Raw genomic sequence first — 24122 nt, 5'->3', positions numbered from 1 at the left:
TAGAGGTTTAGTGAATGAAAAAGAGGAATGAAAGCACATAAGACACCAGTTCACATTCTGCAGAAAAAAACCTGCTTGCTTTTCCCTTCTTTTATATCATTTTTCAATAAAAGCTAACTGTTTCCAACATGTGCAGAAGTTACTCAGTCATGGGTGAAATATCCAATACCAAACCCCTCCTTCTGTCTGGATGAAAAAAGGCAAACTCCGTTGGACCCTCTTGTTTGACTTGTTTCAATGTCCACTTCCCATGACTGACTGGTTAACTGTGTGTGTTTTGACCCCATTTAGTTTCACAAGTGGCTGACACTGGGGCTTCACCGTCCAGATGAATCTCCCGGGTTTGCAAACACAGATGGATTCTGAGCGGAGGCAGAAAAACAGATACATTCACAACCTTTTTCTAAACCTATTCATTGAGGCAAAAGAGGCAAAGATGTTTTTTTTATTGACATAATGTCACTTAAGCCTCACTTGACCTCGACAGGACCCTCAGTTAAAGTTTGTCTTCCTGTTTGACCTCAGCAGACGGTCAGCCCATCTATCCTGCGGCCTGATGTCACTCGCTATAATTTAGAGGCTGAAAGCGTGATGGGTTCTGCATTCGTTTCAATGCTCATATTAACGTAATGTGTTTTTAGACGCCAGTGATATACAAATATCTCACACCACAACATATCATTTTGTCGTATTCCACTGTGGGTGTCAAAGTCAGAGGAACAAAAACTAAATCTGTGTGTCACTGCAGCTGCGTTCTCTCTTGGTTGTCTAACCAACATCTGGCCTCCGTGTCAGTGCGATGCTGCTCACTTGACTAATTGATGGGACTCAACATCTGGAACAGCATCCATGAATGCACCCCTTCACCACGTGGGGCATCCAGCTGTAAGAGAGCCCACCGTGGCTAACGAGGCCCGTCGCCCACAGGAGGAGGACGACCTCTGCGTGTGCGCGTTGCCTTAAAGCCTCCATTCATAAGGGCAATTAATGGGAGGAATAAGAGTTATGTGTACCAAAAAGAAGCAATGAGGGAAAGATGGGTTTTATTATAAGACCAGACTGAAGCAGGTGCACTAACTCCAAAGTTATATATATTTATTTATTTAAAAAAAAAGAAACTCCTGGTTTTGACTGTCATGTTGGACTGTGTGTCTGACGGACTATATGTACTCTTATTTAGCTCCAAAGGAGAATAAAATAGCCAACAATATACATATATGTGATAAAAGAGCAAGCATATATGACAGCATTTGACTTAATTATTATATATTTCTTATGACATAGTTGCTACACTCTAACATAAATTAGGGCTTTTAACAGCAGGCCATGTATGTTTTTATTTGCCTGCTATATCCTGTCACTGCTCGTGCAACAGTCTCCAATAAAACTCCCGTGGTGCTTCACGTTATTGTACTAGTTGGTGCGGTATAACAGAAGGACTTGGCCGCTTCTAGCATCTCTCAAACGGCGCAAACTGCGGACTCACCTCGGCCACGCCGACCCGCAGACACGCCGCCAGCAGCGCGAGCAGCAGCTGCACCCACGAGCTCATCTTGCTGCCCAGCCTCGAGCCTCCTCGACGGACCGGGCATTTATGGAAGCGCGAGAGTCCCTCTCTCCTCAGCACTGCGTGCGCGAGGCGGGGACCAGCGGCTCGCCCTAAGGAACTGCGCGCGCGTCCAGGCGGTCCGTCCACACTGTGAGTTTCTCCAGTCGAGGTATACCGGGGACGAGGGAGACGAAAGCGCTCGTGATCGGTCAGCGGCACGCGACTTTACGTCCCCGTAAAAGAAAGAAGAAGAAGAAGAAGAAGAAGAAGTAGACAAAAAAAGTGTCTCTCTCCACTGTGCTGGATGATGAACCTCCAAGTTTCAATGCAGGCGCTTTGTCTTCAACGGGATGCCCATGTCTTCTCTGTTTAGTCCACCTTGCGTTTTACGGACAAAAGCGCAATAGTTCACATTACATTACCAAAAGACATGCAAGGACATTTCCAAGTCACACAACTTCCCGAGACAAAAACTCTATCCAGGACTCTCAGAAAGTGTGTAAAGTTTCAATTATTCCAAGGATGTCCAGCTTTATTTAAAATATATCCAATTGACTTCTCTCGTCAAATGTCTCTTTAACCGTGACGCGTCAAACAAAAAAAAAGAAGCGTCCTGAAACAACGTCGCAGGTCAGCTCTGTAGTTGGCGGTCCTCTTCTTCCAAGGAGTCTTATCACTGAGCAAAGCCCCGTGTGGCTCGGTGCCCCTCAGCCCTGGACCTGGCTGATTACGCAGCGCTGCTGGTGGTGGTGGTGGAGCACGCGCCTCTCTACCGCCCCCTGCCGGAGGGACGAGGGATCACCTGCGCACAAAGCAGCGACATCAGTCCTCACGCCGCACAGCAGCGCCTCTAAGACATATCATGTGCAGACCAAGCCTTGTGGTCTGTTGAACTGAATTGTGTTTCTGCCAAATGATCTGGTTTAACATGTTAGTATTATTATTAACTCTGAGGGTGTACACATATCAACCTATAGTGCCAGTGCAGTGGTCCTAAAGTACTACTTCCGTGGTCTCTCTGCTTTTACGTGCATTTACGTAGTTTGATATATATAATATTTCCACGTGTTGTTACTTTATCTACTCCACTATAGCCTTTACATTTCAGTCTAGCCAACAATAACTTGACAAACTACAGTCGTAAAATGCTATTACATGTTCCTATGTATTAATAATGCAATATTGTGTGATAATTTAAGACGCAGTCATTTGTCGCCAACTACTTTATTTATACTAAGTACATTTATATACTTTCACCGCAGAAAGACTTTGAGTGGCAGCACTTGAACTTTGAAAGGAGTACATTCCCATTGTGCTATTATTACTAAAGCTGAAGTAAAGGATCTGAATACTTCCTCCACCATGGTTTATGAGTGCTCAAATCCCATGTTATCATTTTATTCCAGCGTTTTTAACAGATAGCACGTTGATAAATGATTTAAAAAAAATCCACAATGGGTAACTTTAAATAACTGTCTCAAAATAATCGTCCATGTCTAATCTCATTCATGGACACTGAGACTTTGCCATGTTGACCCTTTATGTGACTTCACTTCAAAGATAAAGATGCATGAGCCACTTTTGTAATTCATAAATGAGTGTATAGAAAAGATGCTTTAGGCAGAGTCGACACTTATGAATAACCCATCACCCTAAATTCAGCCTATTGCATAGCGGACCTTTATGCAGCTACTATTGCGGGAGAGGTCACGGGGATAGTTGCCATGCCGACTGACTCCTCTTGTTACCTCAGCATCACGCCTAGCTGGGCTATCGGGAGGCAAAAAGGTGTTTCTAAATATCACGGGGGTTTATTCTCAGAGTCCTGACCTTTGACGGTCACCCATGTTTAGGGAACATTTTTGGACAATGCCCGCCGGTGACTCTGCACGTTTAGACTCAGCCGACCCAGCCCCAAAAATACTTTATCAGCCTGCCAACCTTGTGGACCTGTAACACGTGACGAGGGGGGGAAAGAGCAAGACGCTTTTTTTAATCACTAGACACAAACATTTGAAAAGGTGAAGCGCGGTTGAGAACACAACTGTAAGTTCGGACATTGTTTCTGCTTTTAAAAGCTTTTAAAGCGGATTCTCAGACACACTGTGCTGCAGCTATGAATAAAGTCCTCACGAGTCTTTTCTTCCAGTTCAATCACGGCCCGGTGAATAATAGGATGCCATTGTTTTTCTAGCAAGAGTCGATGGAGGAAACAGCATGAGCTATGGAGCTAAATTTACACTCTGTTTCATATTCGTACGTTTGGCCAAGGCCACCGCCAGTATGGGTAACAATTGTTATTTAGAATACGGGTCCAATGCAGCTCTGAGGTGGTGATGTAAAGTGAAACGGTCAAATTGTACGACAAATCTTATTTTTGTTTGTACAGTCCAAAGTTCAAAAGATATTTACAATTTTTGAAAATGAAAATACTCTTTTACTAATGTACTTTTGTTCATGGTGAGTGAAATATGGACTTAATATAATAACGTATACCAGGGGCTGAGTTTAACTCGTGAGAAAGACAGCTAATTAAGGGGTTTTGGTGGTTTTGGTGATGTTCTTCCTCTTACCGACACCGCCAGAGTTTTACGACCCTGTGCACCTCAAAACGCATTTTATAGTGAGCCACCACATGAGTGTGGGGTGTGTTGGGTTTCTGAGAAGAAACGAGGAGGAGGAAGAGGAGGAGGAGGAGCAGGTTCTTGACTAGAGGTAGGGATTTTCCCACCGGGACCTTCATTCGTCCCACACCATGGAGGACTCGCTCTCACAGACACACACACGCACACACCTGTGGCTGTAACATCTCAGCACAATCCCAAACAGATAAGGCCATCCATCATCTTCTACAGAGGCAACGACTTCACAAGAAACACTGTACATGCACCCGTACTTTAAGCTCAGTAGGGCGTGTGTGTGTGTGTGTGTGTGTGTGTGTGTGTGTGTGTATGTGTGTGCACATCTTAGGAAAGTAACATGCATTCTTGCAAATACACTCTTGCATGTGCACACACATACACACAGAAATGTCACATGAAAAGCATTCACACATATTAAAGCACTGTTGTGTGGAACAGATCACACACACCCTCAAATATTGGCTCACACACACACACACACACAAACACACGCTCAGTGTCCCGAGCTGGCGACCGACTTCAGGAGGACAGAGGGCTCTCTGTGCTTAACAATCGAGTGAGAAATGACAGTACTCGCTCAAATATTTAAGAGCTTTTCAGAAGATCCGGAGAGGGTCACAGCACCCTGCGCTAATCTCCTGTCGAACAATGATGCCATTTGATTTCATGCCTTCTTTCCGTCGTTGGCTCAGAAGCTCCAGCGGTTAATTTGACGCAGTAATCGCATAGTTGGGTCTTCTCCCACCCCCACTTCTCCAGATGAAAAAAAAAACATGAATGTACTGTATTTGTGTTGCACAAAAGCGCCATGGGTTTGAAGCACGTGTGTCCGCAGAGGTGCACCGCCGTCACGTGCATCAGAGTGCCGATGGGAGACAATTGACCCTCGATTAGTCGCGGGGATAGACTCTCTCCGGCGCGTGCGACTCAGAGATAATAGAGGATCATGTCCACCAAATGGGCTAATGGGAAGTCATTAGTTGGCCCCTCGAGCCTCCAGTACGACCGCTCACCCCGGCTCTCAGGTTTCCCAATGCCAGGAAGCAGGAATGTGACCGAATCAGATCAAAAGACAAAACAGCGGTAGATTCAGGTGCAGAGAGCCGTGTTTGGTTTATTCACGTTTTAGCAACAGCATATTCACACAAAATAACATCATCTGTGAATAGTCACATCCGAATAATAATCCGTCTGAGATGTGGGACTTTTTTTGATGATGATTGACCTCTGATCAGTTTAAAGCAGTTAAAGCAGCTGAAGGCCTCCGTGTGTCAGCAGGGATCTGTCACCAGCTTCTAACGAATGGGTCTGAATGAGGGAGACTGACAGGGAGGAATTGTTGGAATGCACTCTGAGACAAGGACGGAGAGAGGGGACGGCATGCAGAAAAGACAGACAGACAGACACACTGAGATATGCAAACTGGCAGAATAGATTGGAAACCAGGAAAGACAAAAAAGCTGCTCTATCTGAGAATCAGTCAGTTTGTGAGTCTGCACGAGAGCTAACAGCAGTCCATCAGGCTGCATCCTTTACAGGCTGTGCTCTTCATGCATCGACCCCACATAACTGCACCATCGTGTTCTCAGTGGATCAAACGAGATACCTAAACTTCAGGAACTCATTTATACACATGTATGTGTAGCACTGACTGAGTCAAAATGGCATTTGTCAGAACATGTATTTCTGGCTGGGTTGATCAAAGAAAAAAAGGCTTTGGGGAGATTTTTTCCACACACACACACACACACACTATATCTATATATATGATGGATTTCCCCAATGGCAGGGTTATGGGCAAAGCTTTCTTCAAGCTTTGCCAAATTTGGGAATATGTCAACATCTCTCTTCTAAATGAGGTTTTATTTCTGTTGGATAAACACAGTGCTGATGCTAACAGATAACAGTGAGGATGGACCACGCCACGCCGCGCAGCATAAACACCTCCATGAGGAATGCCTGGTTTTGTTCAGCTCCAAGAGGCTGTATACAGCAGCATTCCTCTGCCAGCCTCCCCTCCCTGTCCTGGTTCACAGGGGACTTCCCTGCTCTCCACTGTACTGGAACGACTCTAATGAATTCCATGTAGACCTATATGATAATAATATCTTTGTCACTAATATGGCCATGTTCAGGGTCCTGATGTCTGATCCGTTATTCTCAAACGTTCTGTGCATGTGCCAACGTGTCGACCATAAGACACATGTATTAGCACTCAGACCACGTATTGGCTAGTCCGTCTATTCCAGGCCACATGGCGGTAACAAGCAAAAGGTGTTTTAAATATTTAACGATTGAATGGATTAGCATCACATGTCATACAGGCATTCGTGGTCTCATCAGCATTCATTGTAAAAACGTGGGCAATCCCACAACTTGTCATCGAGCTCATCAGCTCCAAAAAACTTTAACAATGTGGTTTTGAGTCCTAATTGGTAAAACGTAAACATACAAATTTGCTCAACAAAGATGGTGACCATGTTAAACAGAATGCCTGCTAAAACGCAGCTGGGCTGGTTCAACCATGAGAGCAACAGGGCAGTAGTCCGGGGGCCTCAACACCTCCCAAGGGCCCAGCACACAAGCAAGATAAAGCTAAGAAAAGCTGGGAGCGCCAAACCAAAATAGAAAGAGGGTTGAGGACATTAAGGATATTGTGCATCAGTTTGTATATTAAAAGTAAAAAACAGAAAGAGGCCAGTGGTAGTGAATCAAGCATAACTTTAGAAGAAAATGTCACTTAAACATACTCCTACAATCTGTCTCTCATTACTTAAAAGTTGTTCATGTTGCCGGACTTATGCCGATGTGTTTTCATATATAATGTGATGTGTGAATATGCTTGCACACCATGAGAAGCAACAGAGGTCTGGTACACCAGAAGAAAATGAAAAAAGGGGGGAAAATATATATATATGTATATATCTCCTTTTTCCCCTTTTTTCATTTTCTTCTGGTGTACCAGACCTCAGTTGCTTCTCAAAGTACCTGACATGCCTTGACCATTACAAACTGAGTGTGTACTTGTATCTTGATGGTACTATTCAGTTGTTTTCTTTAGGGAAAAAAAAAAAAAAGGTGTATTCTATAATATTTAGGCTTCACAGCACGGACAGCCTTGAGCACAAAGGGAGTAGAGAGGTGAAGGTGTGAGGGAGTGAAGGGGGCCGGCGTGTCAGACAGACAAAACAACACGGCGGCCCGGGATTCATCCCATAACAAAAATAGAGCGGGAAACAAAACCACGGATGGAGGAGGGGGAGATGGGATTACAGGTGTATTTGTAACGGTCGATCTAAAAATGCCTCCGTGGACTTTGTCTCTCTCCGTTTCTTCTGCTGAGTTGCTGAGCCTCCTCCCAGTTGTTCCTGTTTACAAGGTTGCTTCCTGATGACGCTGTGCTGAGTGTGTCATGGTCCGTCATCTGGTATTCCTCTCAGAGAGCAGCACTGTGTGTGTGTGTGTGTGTGTGTGTGTGTGTGTGTGTTTACTTGATTGATTGATCCATGGCCTTATTGATCCTGAGCTTTGGACATATAGATTGCAGATAGATTCCACTCTTTCCTTCCTCCGATTAAGGATTCCTAACATCAATCCCTTGCTGACATGATCCCTTTTCTAAACCTGCGGGCCTCGGCTGAGCTGTTTGTAGCTTACACATCCTGGAACAGAGGACATGACATTGTTCTCCGACTCTACCAAATGACAAATTTGAAATTGTTGATCTAGCTGTCATAACCTGACCCCCGGGGGCCAAAACAAAAATGGGAAGTGGACGTGGAAATGCCAGCAAATTTTTAAAGTTTCTATTTTGATAAAGGAAATAGACCAAAAAAGGACATTTAGTTGAAGTGCACTCGTTGCAAGAGAAGTGCTTTGGCATGTGTTGAATCCGTGTGACGTGTGGGTGTGGAGGTTTTGTTTAAAAAGACACCTTTAATGGAGTAAAGTAACGACTAGACTAGAGCAGAATAATTAGTAAAGTAATGCAATCACTCTTTCTGGTAAACTAAATTAAACGTAATTAAAATTGGTATTGCACCATATAAAAACAGAAGAATGGTATTCGAGTAATTGATTTATCGCCTCCACTTGTTTTGCTTGGTTCATTTTTTTTATTATTTATCGACAGATGTTTGTTTGTTGAGTTTGCCTTAATTTGATCAGTAGACATCATTGTATCATTACACAGTAGACACAGCTATTCTCTTTTTAGGACACATAGAAAGTTGGTTTTAACCTGCAGTTTTACAGTCTACAAAAACCTACTCATTAGTATCTATTAATCAATAATTATGCATCTGTGTCAAGTCTCTTTAATGCAAAGTAAAGACTCTAAAGATCCACTGAAAAAAAGAGATCAGGAGGCGGCAGGTAATTAATGAGACACACCCACGCTTGACACATTTGTAATTTTCTAGCACATCTCTTTGTTGCGTTGCCATGCAGCTGCTTCACCGAAAGTTGAACATCCTTACAGCGCCATAAATTACACAGGTGTCAATTCCTCCGCAGAGATTCTTGGAAGGCTTGTACACGGTGAGTGCGTGCACACACCTGCATTCACAGCCACATGCATCATGTGCAGCACGAACATGCATGCACACACACACACACCTCGTCACCACTGCTGTCCACACACACTACAATAGACGCAATCTCTGCACTCCGGCCTTCTACAGTAGCTCACACATACGCTTTAATACTTTGGCTGAGCCGAGGAGCCTGTAATCAAAGCCAACAATCAGACAGGTCTGGGCGCGCTGAATACCCAACTGCATCCGAAAATGCCTTAAATATCTCTGTTGTACCTGCTTATTACATTATGAAGGTAATTACTTATCCAATGGATTTGGCGGTGTCGAAGGGAGAAGCAAGATAGCCACTTTCTATCTGGGTGAGTGGAGGTAGAACAGCGGGTATTCTGGGTAATCCCAGATAAAGAGAGTAGGGACGATATAATCTCACATGAGCATACATTTATGTATGAAAACGTGTCTGATTCCACGACTTTAAAACTAAAGCTGGGGATATTTTCACACGAATGCAGTGATGTGGAGATTTTAGTGAGATAGAATTGGTCTAATGAGAAATGTGCTGCTGGAGGTATCCGACATATGGAGCCACGAAGACGGGTTGAGAGCAGGTAGGCACATAGCAGGGAGGGGGGCGCTTTTGAATAAAAGGACATAATGGTTTAACAGGGGAGGAGAGGAAATGAGAGGAGTGGTGCTAAATGAGAGGGTGAGAGCGAGGCGTTAGTTGTTAAAGAGCTGGGGAGAGTGGAAACGGGGAAATCCAGGCTTTACCTCCCAGAAGTCAGTGGCTGGGAGCTGCAGCCGTCTCTCCAATGGCAATGAGGGTCGTCGAGTACACAAGCGCTTGGCGTCGACTGCAGCAGCGATCTCCGTCCCCTCCTACTCCAGATACAATGAAAATTGTGTCTGGAAACAATGCCATCTGCAGAGACAGAGTGGGAAGAAACTTTGGAGTGGCCCAGTTCAGCTGCATGGCAGCCAGGGAACTGTGTCAAGGATGTGATGTCTGGACAACAGAGCAGAGCCTCTGTGCGCCTCGTTTCTCAGGAAGGGAGCTCTCTGCTGTGCGTCTGTGTTACTTTGTGCCAGTCCGTCTGATTTGTTGTTGTTTTGTTTAATAAAGTGAACAAAAATCATTTGTATCATTGTTTTTATCTTGTTTAGTATTGCTTGTGTCCTGCAACAAACCTGCATTCTCAAAAGGAGGAGCAGAAAGGAGTCAGCATGCTTCTCCCTCAAGTTCCCAAGTGTTCATTCCTGAACCAGCGACTTCCATCCCTGTTTGACTGCAACATATGAATGTCTTCCAGGAGAGAACATGTGAGCCAGTACCCCCATATTTTCAACCATTATTGCTTCTCGCCCATCTCTGAGTTTTAAACTCTTTTGCCTCTAAACGTGGCGTGAGAACCCGTTCTTTTTCAGCATACCTTCATCTTAAAGACACACACACACACACACACGCTGAGGTCCTCCACTTTCTGAAACAGTGGCTGTAGACAGCTGGTTGTGGGATGACTGAATTGAGTCCACTTCATGTTCAGGTAATGTTAGCTAGTTAGCTGTCTGTCTTGCCTGTACGGTACAGTACACTATATTCAGTACTTTGACTTCCTATGTGCTATATACATTAGAGCAAAAGTGCACCATTCGCATATTTGCTTTCTGGTCGAGAGTTGCCGTCAAAGATTGATACCAGTCTCATGTTCGTCCGTTAAATATAAGGCTACAGCCAGCAGCCAGTTAGCTTAGCATTAAGCAGTGGTTCTCAAACTCTTCATCACCAGGAAGAAAATCACCTCTTTAATAATAAACAAGTCTTTTATAATGAAACATGTATAATTGGGGTTTCAATAAACACTCATTCAGAAAAAAACACAAAAGCAAAGAAGTCTCAACAGGGCCCTTAAGATCAGACTTCCTGGCTGCGTCTTCTAAAGTGAGGTCTGCATTAAGTCGCGTAAGGACCAGCACACCCTGAGGGTTTAGTTCTCCCCCTCTCTTAAACCCTAAAAAAAATGGCTGTCCTCACACTCTGATTGGCCAAGAGCTGAAATGCACCAAGCTGCTCTCAATTGTTACCTAGGAGCCGGTGACCTCAACAGGTGATCTGAATAACCCTCCAATCAACTCAGGGGAGTTGTGACGGTCGTCTAAAATGAATTATGAAAGGAGACCGAGTACCAAAAAAGTATAGACTGTTACAATGTGACTGGGCTGCATTGTTTCTAAGTGTCTTCTTTATTTGTTAGGTCTCATAATGCCAGTTATTTCCAGACATAAAACACATACTGTTGTTTCATTGTACTACTGCACTAGTCCCTCACAAACCAACTTCTTCTCCAGCAGCTCAATCTCAATGATGCTTCACCGACGTAATAAACCGGAACTCTCTCTTCCTGGACTCCACATGGCTTCAACGGCAGCTTCTCTCTCTCTCTCTCTCTCTCTCTCTTTCTGTTTAATTCCCCTCCTCATCCTGCCTCTCCTCTCCCTCTTCTTCCTCTTCCCTTCTCTGGGTTTGTTTGTTCTCCCTCAGCTCCCAGGTGTCTTCCTGCACGGCTCCAGGTTCCGCTGAGCAGAGGCTCCTCTTCCGCTCTGACTCAGGTACCGATGGCTTCCCCTTTACTGCGAAATACAACACACCGATCAATGTACACACACACGGGACACACCCGGTGCCATGAAGACAAAGACATAAATCACACACACATGCTGTAGTGGGCAACACACACACACACACACACTTATTCCAGCTCCCTCCCTCTTTCTCCCTCATCCAACAATAACACAACAAACCTTGCTTCCTGTGCGTGGGGAACAATAGTGGGATAGCTTTGATAGTTTGTGGTAGATACTCCCTTATCGGCCCCAACATCAGCGGATCAGCCATAGATCCTGTCAGCATCCGACTTTTATCGTTTCACCAGCGTCCGGATGTCAGGATGTATGGACGACGTGCCGCTGTATTAACAGACAGCACCTACAAAATGGCTCGCTGGTGCAAGTGTTTTTCTCCTGTGTGCTTCAGGTGACTTCAAGAGTGCATTATTATGAATAGGCCCATACTGGCCAGTTATATTTGTGCAACAGATTGTTGTAGTTCTATAGTTTTTACTTCCTATCGTTTACGGTTCACTTCCTCCTTAACAGCAGATTATTTGTGTGACATCATCGTCTGATTTCAAAGCATTATGTTTGTTAAAAGAGGTACTGGCTACACTTTACAAATGATCTTTTGTAATGTAATTGAAGATGTACTAATACTTATTTTTGATATTAACAGTTGATCAAATTACTATGAGGCGATAGGGTTGGCATAGTGATGGACAAACAAAGAGAATTGGCATCCAACTGATTCCCACAGCATTAGGAAGCATTTTAGCACTTTTCAGATATTTATGAGGCGGGGGGGTTTAGTTTCATATCTTTCCAGCAGCAGACAGCTGTTTTAGCAAAGAGCGACTAATTGGTGAACACAGGGGAGCGCTTAGCACCTAAAGAGCAACTTATATCCATCAGGAGTTGGTTGAGACCAAAACAGAGCAAAAGGGATGCTAATAATTAGACAACTGTTAAAAGTACTATCAACTACTTTTGTGCCGGTGTTGTGTTTACAGCTTCACAGTTTCTCCTAATATCTGTTGTGAAAATAAAATAGTGTTACCGTTTTCTTTAAAGGACATAACTCATATAGTTCTGTATTACATGCATTTAATCGCTGAGTTAATAAATGCACTACACTGGCCCATAATTTTTCCACGGACACTAATAACACACACACGCACACACACACACACACACACACACACACACACACACACACACACACACACACACACACACACACACACACTCGCACCATACAGGGCTTTGAGTTTCAGTATTTAGGTAAAATCAATAAAGGAAAGCATACATACTCTGCAACTATCTCTCTCACACACACACACACACACACACACACACACACACACACACACACACACACAGTCCTTCCTTCATTTCTTTCCTCTGTTGTCTCACTCTCTCCATATGTATCAATACTGCCATTGATTCAATAAGCCACGGGCGTTACTGGGGTCAGAGCTGTGTTGGGATATCAGTTGCCCCGGGCAACATCTCCATCGGCCCGCCCCCACATCCCACATGAAGCCCGCGTCCCTTTTGTCCGTGCGCTGCACTGTATACCCAATGATGCACCGTGTGTTTGTGTATGTGTGCGTATCACTATGGAGCTCCGGCCGACAGCAGCTGTGGACGGCTGTTTCAGTGTGTGTGTGTGTGTGTGTGTGTGTGTGTGTGTGTGTGTGTGTGTGTGTGTGTGTGTGTGTGTGTGTGTGAGAGTGAGTGAGAGAATGACTGCGTGGGAGAAAGGAGGCAATGAGTCACAGCACACATACCAGCAGGACACAACAGCTCCCCCTGTTGCCAGGGCAGGGGAAGCCCCGAAGGTGTGGGTGTATTGTCCGGGAGAACAGAGCTGACCGTGACATCATAGGACGTCCCGCTCCCACACCAGTCGGTGGAGAAGTTCTGGGAGGAGGAAGAGGAGGAGGAGGAGGGAAACAGGTGGAGGCGGTGGTTCTTACTTTTTTTTTCTTTCTTAACGTGAGGGACAGACTGGTGAGAGCAGAAGCTGTCACTCATTCCTGAGTTGTACTAATACTTTGATAACTGCAGCTTTCATCAGCTTTTAACTTTTATGAATGAGCCTCACTGTTGAGAGTCTGGTTTGGGTTTTTTCAGGAGGTTTTAGCGAAAGCATTGATGGAGAAGTGATGTCGAAGGAAGAAAATGATTATTATATTACCGTTGGATCTTGGTGCTTTTCTCTGCACTTATGTTCGAATTGACATATCTGTGAGATCATATCCATTCATCAAATGAGGATAGAATGTGTATGCATTAATAAAACAATTTGTTGAATTTGTCGTTGTTTTTTTTGCTGGAGTTTTGTTGACAAGTGTGAATGTTGACAAAACAAATATACCTACATCATTAGTACTACTAAAGTAGCACAAACACATATACAACAAAATATATTTAATTAAAAAGGCACATGCCATGCTGCCACATTTGGATTCAAATATTGAATCCAAAGTTAATCAGCAACCCTGTGTGTGTGTGTGTGTGTGTGTGTGTGTGTGTGTGTGTGTGTGTGTGTGTGTGTGTGTGTGTGTGTGTGTGTGTGTGTGAGAGAGGGGGGGTCCAGCAAGTGTGAAACAGCATGTATCACTCTTCAAGCCTCTGTACTTTGTTGTACGCCGACCCAGTTTACTAAAACACAAGCACACAAACACACACACACACACACACACACACACACACACACACACACACACACACACACATTTAAACACAAGGACAGGGCCCTCTCACGAGCATCAACTCATACGCTCACATGCGCGTGTGCGCACACGCAGCAGGGAGAGGAAACTGCAGCACAATGATAAGGTCTGGGAACACAATGGGCCCAGCAGTGCACAGACAGAAGCCAGGACCAGTTTAGCTCCGAAAGGTCAACAAGCCTCTCCAAGCTTTCATTCAGTTCCCCCAGTTATTATTGTTCCAACATTATAATGATTACTCTGATGGCCTTTATTTTGCAAATGTGGGAGCCATCCGGAAATACCAATGAAATATGAAAATGCTGGCCGGACCATGCGAGGAGAAAAAAAGGTTACATACGTTGAAGGGTGAACTTCTTTGACGTGAAGTTTCCCATGGCCCGGCCCGGCCCGGCCTTGGATTGCACTTCAGGTTCATGTGAGATCTCCAGCCAATGAAAAACATCTGCTTTTATCCACACAACAATAACTGCTGTCCCGGCAGTGAAGGGACTATTGGCTGAATGTGTTAAAGCTTCTGTTGTCAGTTACTCTGGCTGATGAGACCTCTGCTCGGGCTTTGAAATCCTCATCGACCAATAAGAATGATCAAGGTGTCACTCTGTTGGTCTATAGACGTCCACACAGTGTGGGGAAGAGGTTTAATCGGCCAGACTAACTTAAAATACCTGATAAATTGTGAACACGTGTTAAATATACTTCAACGATGCACTTTGAGACTTTGTGCACCTTCAAACAGTGAAAATAACTTAATTGTGTGTTTTTCGTCCACTACACGTATAAGATAATAATGTATTCATCAACAAATATCCCCAATTTTGTCATCACCTTTCTTATTTTCCTTCAACCTAAAAACTGTACAATTATGTCTCCATATTGGCAGTAAATGTTTAAAAAATAAAAACATGCTTCCTGTATGTGCGGTGAAATCTGCTCATTTCTGCTCCATTAGACAAAAAACAGAATCATAGTTGTCTCATAATTTATTCAACAAAAAAGTCAATAAGTGACAGCCTAGTTGTGATGTCACAAAGTCTTTAACTAAGATTTAAGGTGAGCACAGACCAACTTTACACCTTTAGAGGTGTACACGGCCTTCTAGTGACGCTGAAAACATTCAAGCAAAGCCACAAAGCCCCTCCTGGAGTGGAGGACGACTCAAAGCTTCATCCGGTGACATCTTGGGTGCCGCGCGGCGTGGATAGTGACGTCTTTGTCGCCGTGCAGCGCACAGAGGGAGCCTGTGACGAGCCTTTCTGCTGGAACTGCTGATGCTGCATCAAGACATCAATGCAGCCCACGAGTGGCGCCGAACTCTGAGCAAACGTCTGACTGATCCTCAAAGCAATGAAGGAGCAGAGCAGGTCACAGCCCACTCCAAAATGTCATGGCCATTACATAATCCCTGCCTGCATGTACTTTCTGTCGGGGGCGCAGCAGCTATACCCCTCTGCCCGCTCTGAAGTCCTCCAACAAGACAAAAAGGTCAGGACGTTAGAGAGGACGTTATGGCCCGCCCATAGCACCATGCAGAAGGTTAGCATGCAGAGGGGGGATTTGGACAATTAGAGAGTGACCTTGACACCCTCCTCTCTGACCTTGATGCTGACTTATTGATCATGTCACAGTTATTGTGGGTAAGTGACCCATGACGCGGCGCATTCAAGTCTGGCTTTGTTAAGCCGGTGTGGTGAGACATCTGAAGGCCTCAGAGGCTCAGATCAGTCACACAACGTGACGGATCTATCAGTTTAGTCCGATTATATCAGCCGCCATTAATGGTAAAGCTCACAAATCATGGATTCTGTAGTTTACTTTTTTATGTCACCAGTCAAATACCATGGAATGCGATGAAAAAAATGTAAAAAAAGTATTTTGTTTCTAATTTATTTTCCATGCCAATAAACCTGACCTCTGCCCAATCCTTTTTTTTTCTCTGGAAAATGTTTACCAACGCTACAAAGAAACGCAAACCTCTGGGGTAAAACAAAGCTTCAGATATTGCTGCCAACATCTAAAAGCAGCACGATCACAAACAGAAAGCCCGGGTGATGGCACACATTTCTACTGAGCCAGTAGTTTCTCACCATTTAAAAAAAAATGTCTGAAGCCCAAATATAGTTCTGCAGCAGAGGGTTGCATGTGAATATCCTCTCCAAGCTGGATGGCAATCTGTAATTGAAGGCGGTTGTTTTTGTTGCCATGAGAGTGATACTTTCTACCGTATGAAGATCTATTTTTCCACGCGTTCAAAAGCAGTAATCTCAGCAAAGACACAGACGATCGGAGCCTCGTAAGTGCTAATGACTGTTTGCTGATGTTTCAGGCAAACAGCAGCCTGCGGCTTTTTTCAGGTGAGACAAAAAAATCTTTCCCGTTTCTCGTGCGTGTCAACACAGAAAGTGTTAAGGCCGAAAGAACCATCTGAATAGTAATGGGAATGTACCATATTATACTGGTTCTGCACGTTTCAGCTCATTGGTTCACATTACTTTTCCAAAGCAAACCATGCGTTTCACATTGATTTTCTACCCTCTCGAAAATGCAAGGTTGCCCAGAAGCTAAAAATCTATCAGAACAAATCTATGCTGTGCCTTGAACAAATGCCAGAACATTACAACAGGGTACAGTAAAGGTAACCTCAGAAATCTACCTCACAGTTTTCACTTTAATCTTGTCAGGAGGTCTGACAGGCTTCAGCAGGTGTTCGCTTCGGTGTCGTTTCCACACAGCTGTAGGCTAACTATCATCAACAAATATACCCTTCAGAAGACGTTTCTATTATATTATATCTTCCTGCACATCGCAACCTGTCATTCTTGCACCTCATTTCCATATGAATAATCAAATGAGCCGGGACTTCCAGTCGCTGGAAGGCGGATTTCGTTACCTCTGGACAGAGTCCAGGCAGGCCGTTTCCTGTTTCCGTGCTAAGCTAAGCTAACGGGCTGCTGGTTGTAACGTCATATTTATCGTAAGGATAGGAGAGTTGTACTGATCTTCTCATCTACCTTTCTGTAAGAGAGTGAATCAGCTTATTTCCTAAAATGTTTATTTGATGTTTGTGTATTGCTGGGTGTCTCTTGATACAGATCATTGTGAACATGCACGGCCTTCTGGGCCTGAATGTTGATCTCAAAAAACAAAACACTACATGTATGAGGAAACATTGGCGGGAGAAAGACTGGGCACCGTGCGTGTGTGTGTGCGTGTGCATGTGCATGTGTGCATGTGAATAAATGTCCAGTGGCTCTACATCAGTGCACATGTAAGTGGGAGGGGAGCCATACGCTTCATTGTCCATGTGCTTCTCGCTCGCTCGTTGAAAGCTCATTCCCCCCGCCCCGCCCCTCCTGCCCTCCACCATCTCCCCTCCCCAACACCGCCCCCCTCCCTCTTCCCCTGGCTCGCTGTCTTGTGCGATCAACAATAGTCTATTCTGTGCTGTCCCGTGCGAGTGGAGACACACCCAAAGCCAAGGCCACGGTGCGAGGGGAGATTGTTGGGTGGAGGCCAACCGAGCGGGACACTGGCTCAATTCTCGTCTGGGAGCGTGGATCCTGCCTCGAAAGAGGGAAGAGGTGGTCTGTTTGGTAAATTTAGTGGTCGTTTACTGCAGTGACGGGTCCACTGCAGCGTGCTACCACGGGTACAGGGAAAGATTGGGGAGTAACTGAATACATTTGAAAAAAAAAATATATATATATATATATATATATATTATGGCTTCTTATATATATATATATATATATATATATATATATATATATATATATATATATATATATATATATATATATATATATATATATATATATCCATGTGTCGTGTCAGATGTAAGACCTGAACACCACCATGTGTTCAGAGCAGATGAAAAAATGTTGGGCAAGCGAGCAGAGCAGTCTCAACAGTTAGCTCAAAGTAATGGATGCATTGTTAAACTAGATCAAGTAATAGATAAACAGATCAATTAATGGATAGACAGATCAATTAATGGATAGACAGATCAAGTTGGTCGCTAAATAAAACGGGATAATGATGACAGCTGAAGGGATGGAGAAATGGTTGAAATTAGCAAAATTAGCTGGAAAGAAAAAATAATTAAAGTAGACAGCTGAGAATAATAATTAGAAACTGTCAAAATAGATTCAGCAATGGATAAACAGTTAATTAGCTCAAAGTAGTGGATACCAGTAGAAAAGGCTAAAGGGAGTGGACAACAGGTTGGAATGGCAACGGGTAAATTGCAAAAAAAATTGCTGAATTAGCTAGTTAGCTTAAAAAAAATTAAAGTAATGGATACAAATTTGAAATGTCCAGCATCCCCACTCAGATGGTAGTAGTGGCCTTCAAGTTCTATGAAAAATTATTGTGACAATATCCACTTTTCTACATTTAGCCGTGTTAAGTAACATCCAGCAGCATGCCATCCATTCAGTTTAGTCTTCTATGTCTGGTTGTCGGACCCCAAAAGTCCCCACCTCTTCACATACCCCAGGATCCAACACACACACACACACACACACACACACACGCACACAATACGGGCCCTGATCTCGGCCGGGCCACATGTTGGAGGTCGTTCTATCGACCCGTTCTTCTCCGTCGTGACAATCCGCTCCTAAGTGCCACAGCTGGAGCCCCCCACACACTCTGCTGCCTCCTCTGATAAGACCAGACTCTCTTCATTGTCTGATAACATAAATATGACACACCAACACACCATCTGAGGGTCCCTGTCTGCACCAGCCAGCCTAATTATATAATTATCCCTTGTCTGATTGTGCCTGTGCAGCTGAGACGAGGGAGGGCCTTTGTGTGGCGCTGGAGGAATGCGGTGCGCTTGGCATTTTTCAGCGAAAGGGCAGCTTTCTGGATGCCGCTGCCAGAGGAGAGTAGAGGAGGGTGAGATCACGGCTGCTGGTGCCCACTCTTCTTTATTCTCTCTCTCTTCTGACTCTATCACTATGTCGATCTTTCTCTTTGCCTCTCTATATCAGCCTCTACATCTAGCTCGCTCACTTCTGGACAATCCCATATCTCTTCTGTACCTGCCCCTCCGTCCTCTTCATCTCATAACACTTAGCTCCTCTCCAAACCTTCCCGCTTGGCAGATCTGTCTTGCGGGTGAAGTGGCCGGTTTTTTCGAGAGGGAATGCCCAGGATTTGGCCGACAGACTGAGGCCCGAGCGGCGATGTTCGATAGCGAATATGGAGGCGACCGCTCCGCCGCATCGATAGGAAGGCCTTTGCTATTGTTCCTGGTGCAGAGCTGTTGAGAGGATAAGAGGGACGAGAGCGCGAGCAGGTGTTGGGAGAGATTACAGAATAGGCCGAGAAAGCGTGCGCCTCTTTTCTTGAATCCAAGTCAAAAGCAACAAGGCGGGCGTCACATAAACCGTGTTCTCTCACACAACAATAGAGGATCCAGACCTTTTTCTGACATTTACATCAAGGGCCTCCCAGTCATTGCACATCGCAACAGGTGATTTTATGAGTCGTATGACTTTGTCAGACGCCTTTTATACCCACTAATGAAAACAGCAGGCCTGAGAGTATTTTGGCGCCAACGCTTTCCCTCTGAATTCCTCTGCACGATCGGCTGGATAATTCAAGAACATATGGTCATTTCAGATTGCATAACATAGATTGCAAATATCAGAAGTGAGCTTCAACGGGCTCAAACGCTTGTATTCAAGGCGGGACAAACCAAGACCTCTCAGCTTTTCGTCCCGGGCGCACGTCTGCATTTTGAAGTGAATGCGGGCGACCTGAAGTTCACGTTGCCGATCGGCTGCAGTAAACTAGTTCATCAGAGACCCTGAGAAATGCTTTGTTTCACCACACACGTAAGGAGCAAACCTGCATGCCGTCTGCAGCAGAAACACTGGTAACCAACAACACTTGAGAAATTCCCATAGAATTCCGAGCTGTCCGTCTGATCCCTGTGCCCGCTCGCCAAAGCCCCCCTCTGGTGATCACACAGCGCGGAGTATGTGAAAGAATGCTGTCGGGACGCAGCAGGACACTGGAGGCCCAGTATTCCCAGCACAGGCTTCCCTACATGCCCCCAGTGATTTCTATTTTCTAATGACATCAATAAAAAGATACAAATAAAAGTGAAGACATTTGAGCACGAAGTACGAGCGGAGGCCGTGCCAACGAGACAATATGTGTAAAATAAACAGAGAAGTTGGATGAGAGACATAGTTTGAGTGCCGGAGCCAAGAGGAGGACCTGTCCCACTATCTGCACGGCTGAGAGCGCCATTGTTTTGCCCATCTCAAATAGCCCTGACCAATTGTGCTGAATGTCTAACCTCTGTCTAAACTAGAGGCATCTTCCAAAAGACATGCTGGCACGGCGCCAGAGCTCTATTTTCCCATCAAGATTAATGATCACCAGCCAGCATCGCTCCACAGCGCCCCTGCTGGCCGGTGCGGTTACTGTGAAGGCAACTTCAATGATTTGAAAAAAATGTTTTATTATGGACTAACATGCATTTTGATTAGTATTGCAGAGCTATGATGAGAATCTTTTGCAAAGCCCTTCAAAATAAAAGCTTAAATGTGTAAAATAATGAGTTACAGTTCTCATTATGTCATAAGGAAAACATTTTTTGTCTCAAGCAAAACCTTTCCTGCATAACTCCATCCTCCGTTTCTATTCCCCGTCCTCTATTGTGTTACATCCAGCTGGCAGGTGGAGAGCGAGGGGGGAAAAGACCAGACTCTTCCTGGTATTCTCTGTCTATGAAATAATAAGAGACATTGTTACAGAGTATGAAATACAGAGCTGAGAAAGGGAAGATGAGGTAATTAGGGAATAAATATTAGAGATAACGATATATATGTATGAGTGAATGATCTGTGGATAAATGTATGAGATATAAATTACCTTAAAAGGGGGATTATTAAATAGACATCAAAGCACTGTGCAGATTGAATGACAGTTGAATGGTGCCACCATGTGTTAGTGTACCTTTATTGCAGTTTAACTTCTGTAGACTGAGTCAAACAATTAATCATCAGATTTTCATTTTAAAGAAATAGAAAGATAATGTTGTCAAACACTTGAGAGACAGCATGAGATAAAAAGATTCAAATAACACTTTTATTAAAAGATTCAAATATACAGCTATCAAACCTGATATAATCGACTCTTTCAAAAATAGCAAATATAAAAATATATTACACAGTGTAGTGTTTCAGATACAGAACAAGTCATGCAACATGAAAGTCAAGATGTGAACTGCAGGTAGGATTGTTGTTTTTGAGCCACAGGCACTGGCGTTGTTCAGCTAAGTGCATTTGTGACATAAGGATTGATCTCTACTGAGGCGGCGCTGCGGTCGTTCCCGGGAGCTGCTTTCTGCACAGTGAGGTGGTGGCCGTCGATGTGTCTGAACTCGGCTACAAAAAGGCCAAATAGGCAGAAGAACAACATGACCAAGGCCCATTCACACACGGCAGCCCCAGAGGGAGAGCCTGTGTTGGCGAGAACGATCACTGGAGGGAACGAGCGGTCAAGGAGTGGAGCAGCAAATAAACACAAATCAAATGGTTGGTAAAAAATTTGATTTTGCCTCAGTGTGTGTGTGTGTGTGTGTGTGTGTGTATTTGAATTATCAGCCCTTTCCTCTTGTGCCTCTCTGTCTGCAGTTTCCTGTCTTGGTTTGTGGTCGCAAACGATTTTAATAGTAAATTGTGGCAATAACGTATTACACCCTAACCCACTATAGTCTAGAGCAGTGATTCCCAATGAGGGGTCTAAGGTGATGGATAAACGTTTATACAGTTAAATTATGAACAATAGCAACAGTTGAAATAGTTATAGTGTCATAAGTTGTGGATAAATGATCTAAATAGTTAACATGTGGCTGGTTAATAGTTGGCTAAAAGTTGTGGATAATTGTTGAAATAAATAACTAATCATTAAGGATAAATTGTTGAAATGTAAGATAATTAGTTATGTGAAATACCATCCCAAAAAAACCCACTATTGTCTAATAGCTGTGCATTACAACTGTGGTTGCAACAATAAGCACCCTTTTTATAATCATTGTATTCCTAATAATTTCTCACAAGGACAATTTAGCTTGTGTCTTATATTCACTGGAATATGTTTTTCCCTGAGTGCATACGTCTGGAAGGATACTGGCGATGACCAGGACGGTACAGAGGATGCAGCAGGTGGCCCGGACCGGGCCGACCCAGCATCGGTCCTGAGACGGCTGAGCTCTGTAGGTTAGAAACAGCTGCACCCAGAAGTAGGCCAGGCCCAGGAAGAAAGCCAGGAACGCTCCCAAGAGGTGAATATCCTGTAAAACGGATTGCTAGACAGAGAGGGAAGAGATTAGTGAGCACTGAATGGTTCTTAAGGGGGAGAGACAGGGAAATAAAAGTCCTATATGATTCTATGCATTGCCTTTTGAACGTTTGTACCTGGAAGTTGCCAACGATGGAGATTCCCGCGGAGGAGATGAATCCCAAAACGATGCTGGCTACATTGGCCTTCCCGTGGTTACCACAGTCTCTTACCTGCTGGAAGCGGATCACCACAATCCACAGGGCTGAGAGACGAGGGCAGAAGACCGAGAAGGCACTTCAGAAGAATTGATTAAAAGGAACACAGAAAAATGGAGTCAACTTAAAATAGAACTCCCCCTGGCCCTCAGTGGTGATGATAAGACAATTAAGGCTTCCCTACTACAGCCCTGATCCATGGGAAATCAATTTGAGAGACGGGATCATATGATGGACAGCACCAATGATGTTAGAATATATCCTGTCATTACCTAAAACAGAGCAGATGCTGCAGATCTGGGAGAAGAGGCAGCTCTGAGGGGGGTACGTGCCACACTCACTACACCGGGCGGATGAGAACACAATAATTATTCATCATGAAGTTATTCACAACCGGATTTGGCTCGGCTGCATCGCTTTCACTGCTGAAATGATTCCTCGTGCTCTCTCAGAGGAATCAAACCCACCTGATGAACGGGACTCCTGCTGTGAGGTTGACTGATCCATTCGACACAGCGACAGCAAACCTGACGAGAAGAAAACCACCACTGGTTTAGTTTATAGTAATTATTTGATAATGTTTTTAAAGTGTAACGTATTGCTAGGTCCCTCCTTAATACACATTTGTTACACTCGTACGTCCTCTTTTCTACCAACTAGTAGGGAAGTACGAACATTTTACAACTTTAAATTTGCAGGCAGTAATCTGAAGCATTACCATATGGATTACATAATATAAATACATAGTCGTTTTGCTCCCTTGTCTTTTCCCAGCGCTCTTGGTCCCAGAAGGTGCAGATGTTCACATGTAGATGTGTGGTGCCTTTTATTGCAGCTTGACGTAGAGGATTTCAATCACTATATTAAGAAAGCAGTATTTTTATGAAAGACTCTCTTAAGTAAACGGCCTTGTAATGGTTCTGACCCACGGAGTCTTAATGTGCTTTAGCCAAGTCGTAAATGCTCTTTGTTGTGGACAAATCCCCATTATGTTACACTCTGGACAGAAGTGATCTCAATAAAGATCACTTCCAAGACTCTATAAAACAGCAGCATTAACATGTCAACAAGAGGAGCAAGCTGAATACTCACACAGTCCAAATGCCCACAGTGCCAAAGAGCGCCAGGCAGACGGGGAGCAAAGCCCACAGCCACATGTCGGGACGGCTGCTGCTGGGGGGGAACCTTCAGCACCACCTCTCACACACAACTAAGTGGTCATAGGTTAGGCGCACACACACACGGTGGGAGTTTTGGATACTGCTGCACTTTGTCCTTTTGTCACACAGTTCAGTCAACTTTGTGTTTCACCATCAATATGATCGCAATGTTTCCGTTTACTGCTGGAGGATGGGTGTACATTGAGCATGGGGAAAGAAAAAAAAATATATATATATTTCAATAAATTGAGATTCTTAATAACAAAGCAAAAAGCAGCTCACTTTATTCTCCGCTCTGAGTTATCGCTACGGTAACCGCCGCTCTGTAAGGGTTGTGCTGGACTTTGAGCCAGGTTTTCT

The 24122-nt window shown here is 44.3% G+C and overlaps 1 protein-coding gene across 1 annotated transcript; it reads right to left on the bottom strand.

Annotated features, from left to right (window-relative positions):
- Positions 1-2256: 2256 nt before the first annotated feature.
- On the bottom strand, positions 2257-23759 carry tmem150b (transmembrane protein 150B; the record flags this gene model as incomplete). Its single annotated transcript, XM_079233568.1, has 8 exons — positions 2257-2351; positions 13130-13262; positions 21413-21585; positions 22235-22412; positions 22522-22649; positions 22875-22942; positions 23070-23129; positions 23695-23759. The coding sequence occupies 8 exons, from the start codon at positions 23757-23759 to the stop codon at positions 2257-2259; spliced, it is 900 nt and encodes a 299-aa protein (XP_079089694.1).
- Positions 23760-24122: the final 363 nt, after the last annotated feature.

Source organism: Taurulus bubalis (genome assembly GCF_910589615.1).
Source record: "Taurulus bubalis genome assembly, chromosome: 17".
In the NCBI taxonomy this organism is placed as follows: domain Eukaryota; kingdom Metazoa; phylum Chordata; class Actinopteri; order Perciformes; family Cottidae; genus Taurulus; species Taurulus bubalis.
The sequence above is the reverse complement of the archived record's forward strand: the minus strand, read 5'-3'. Positions and strand labels throughout refer to the sequence as shown.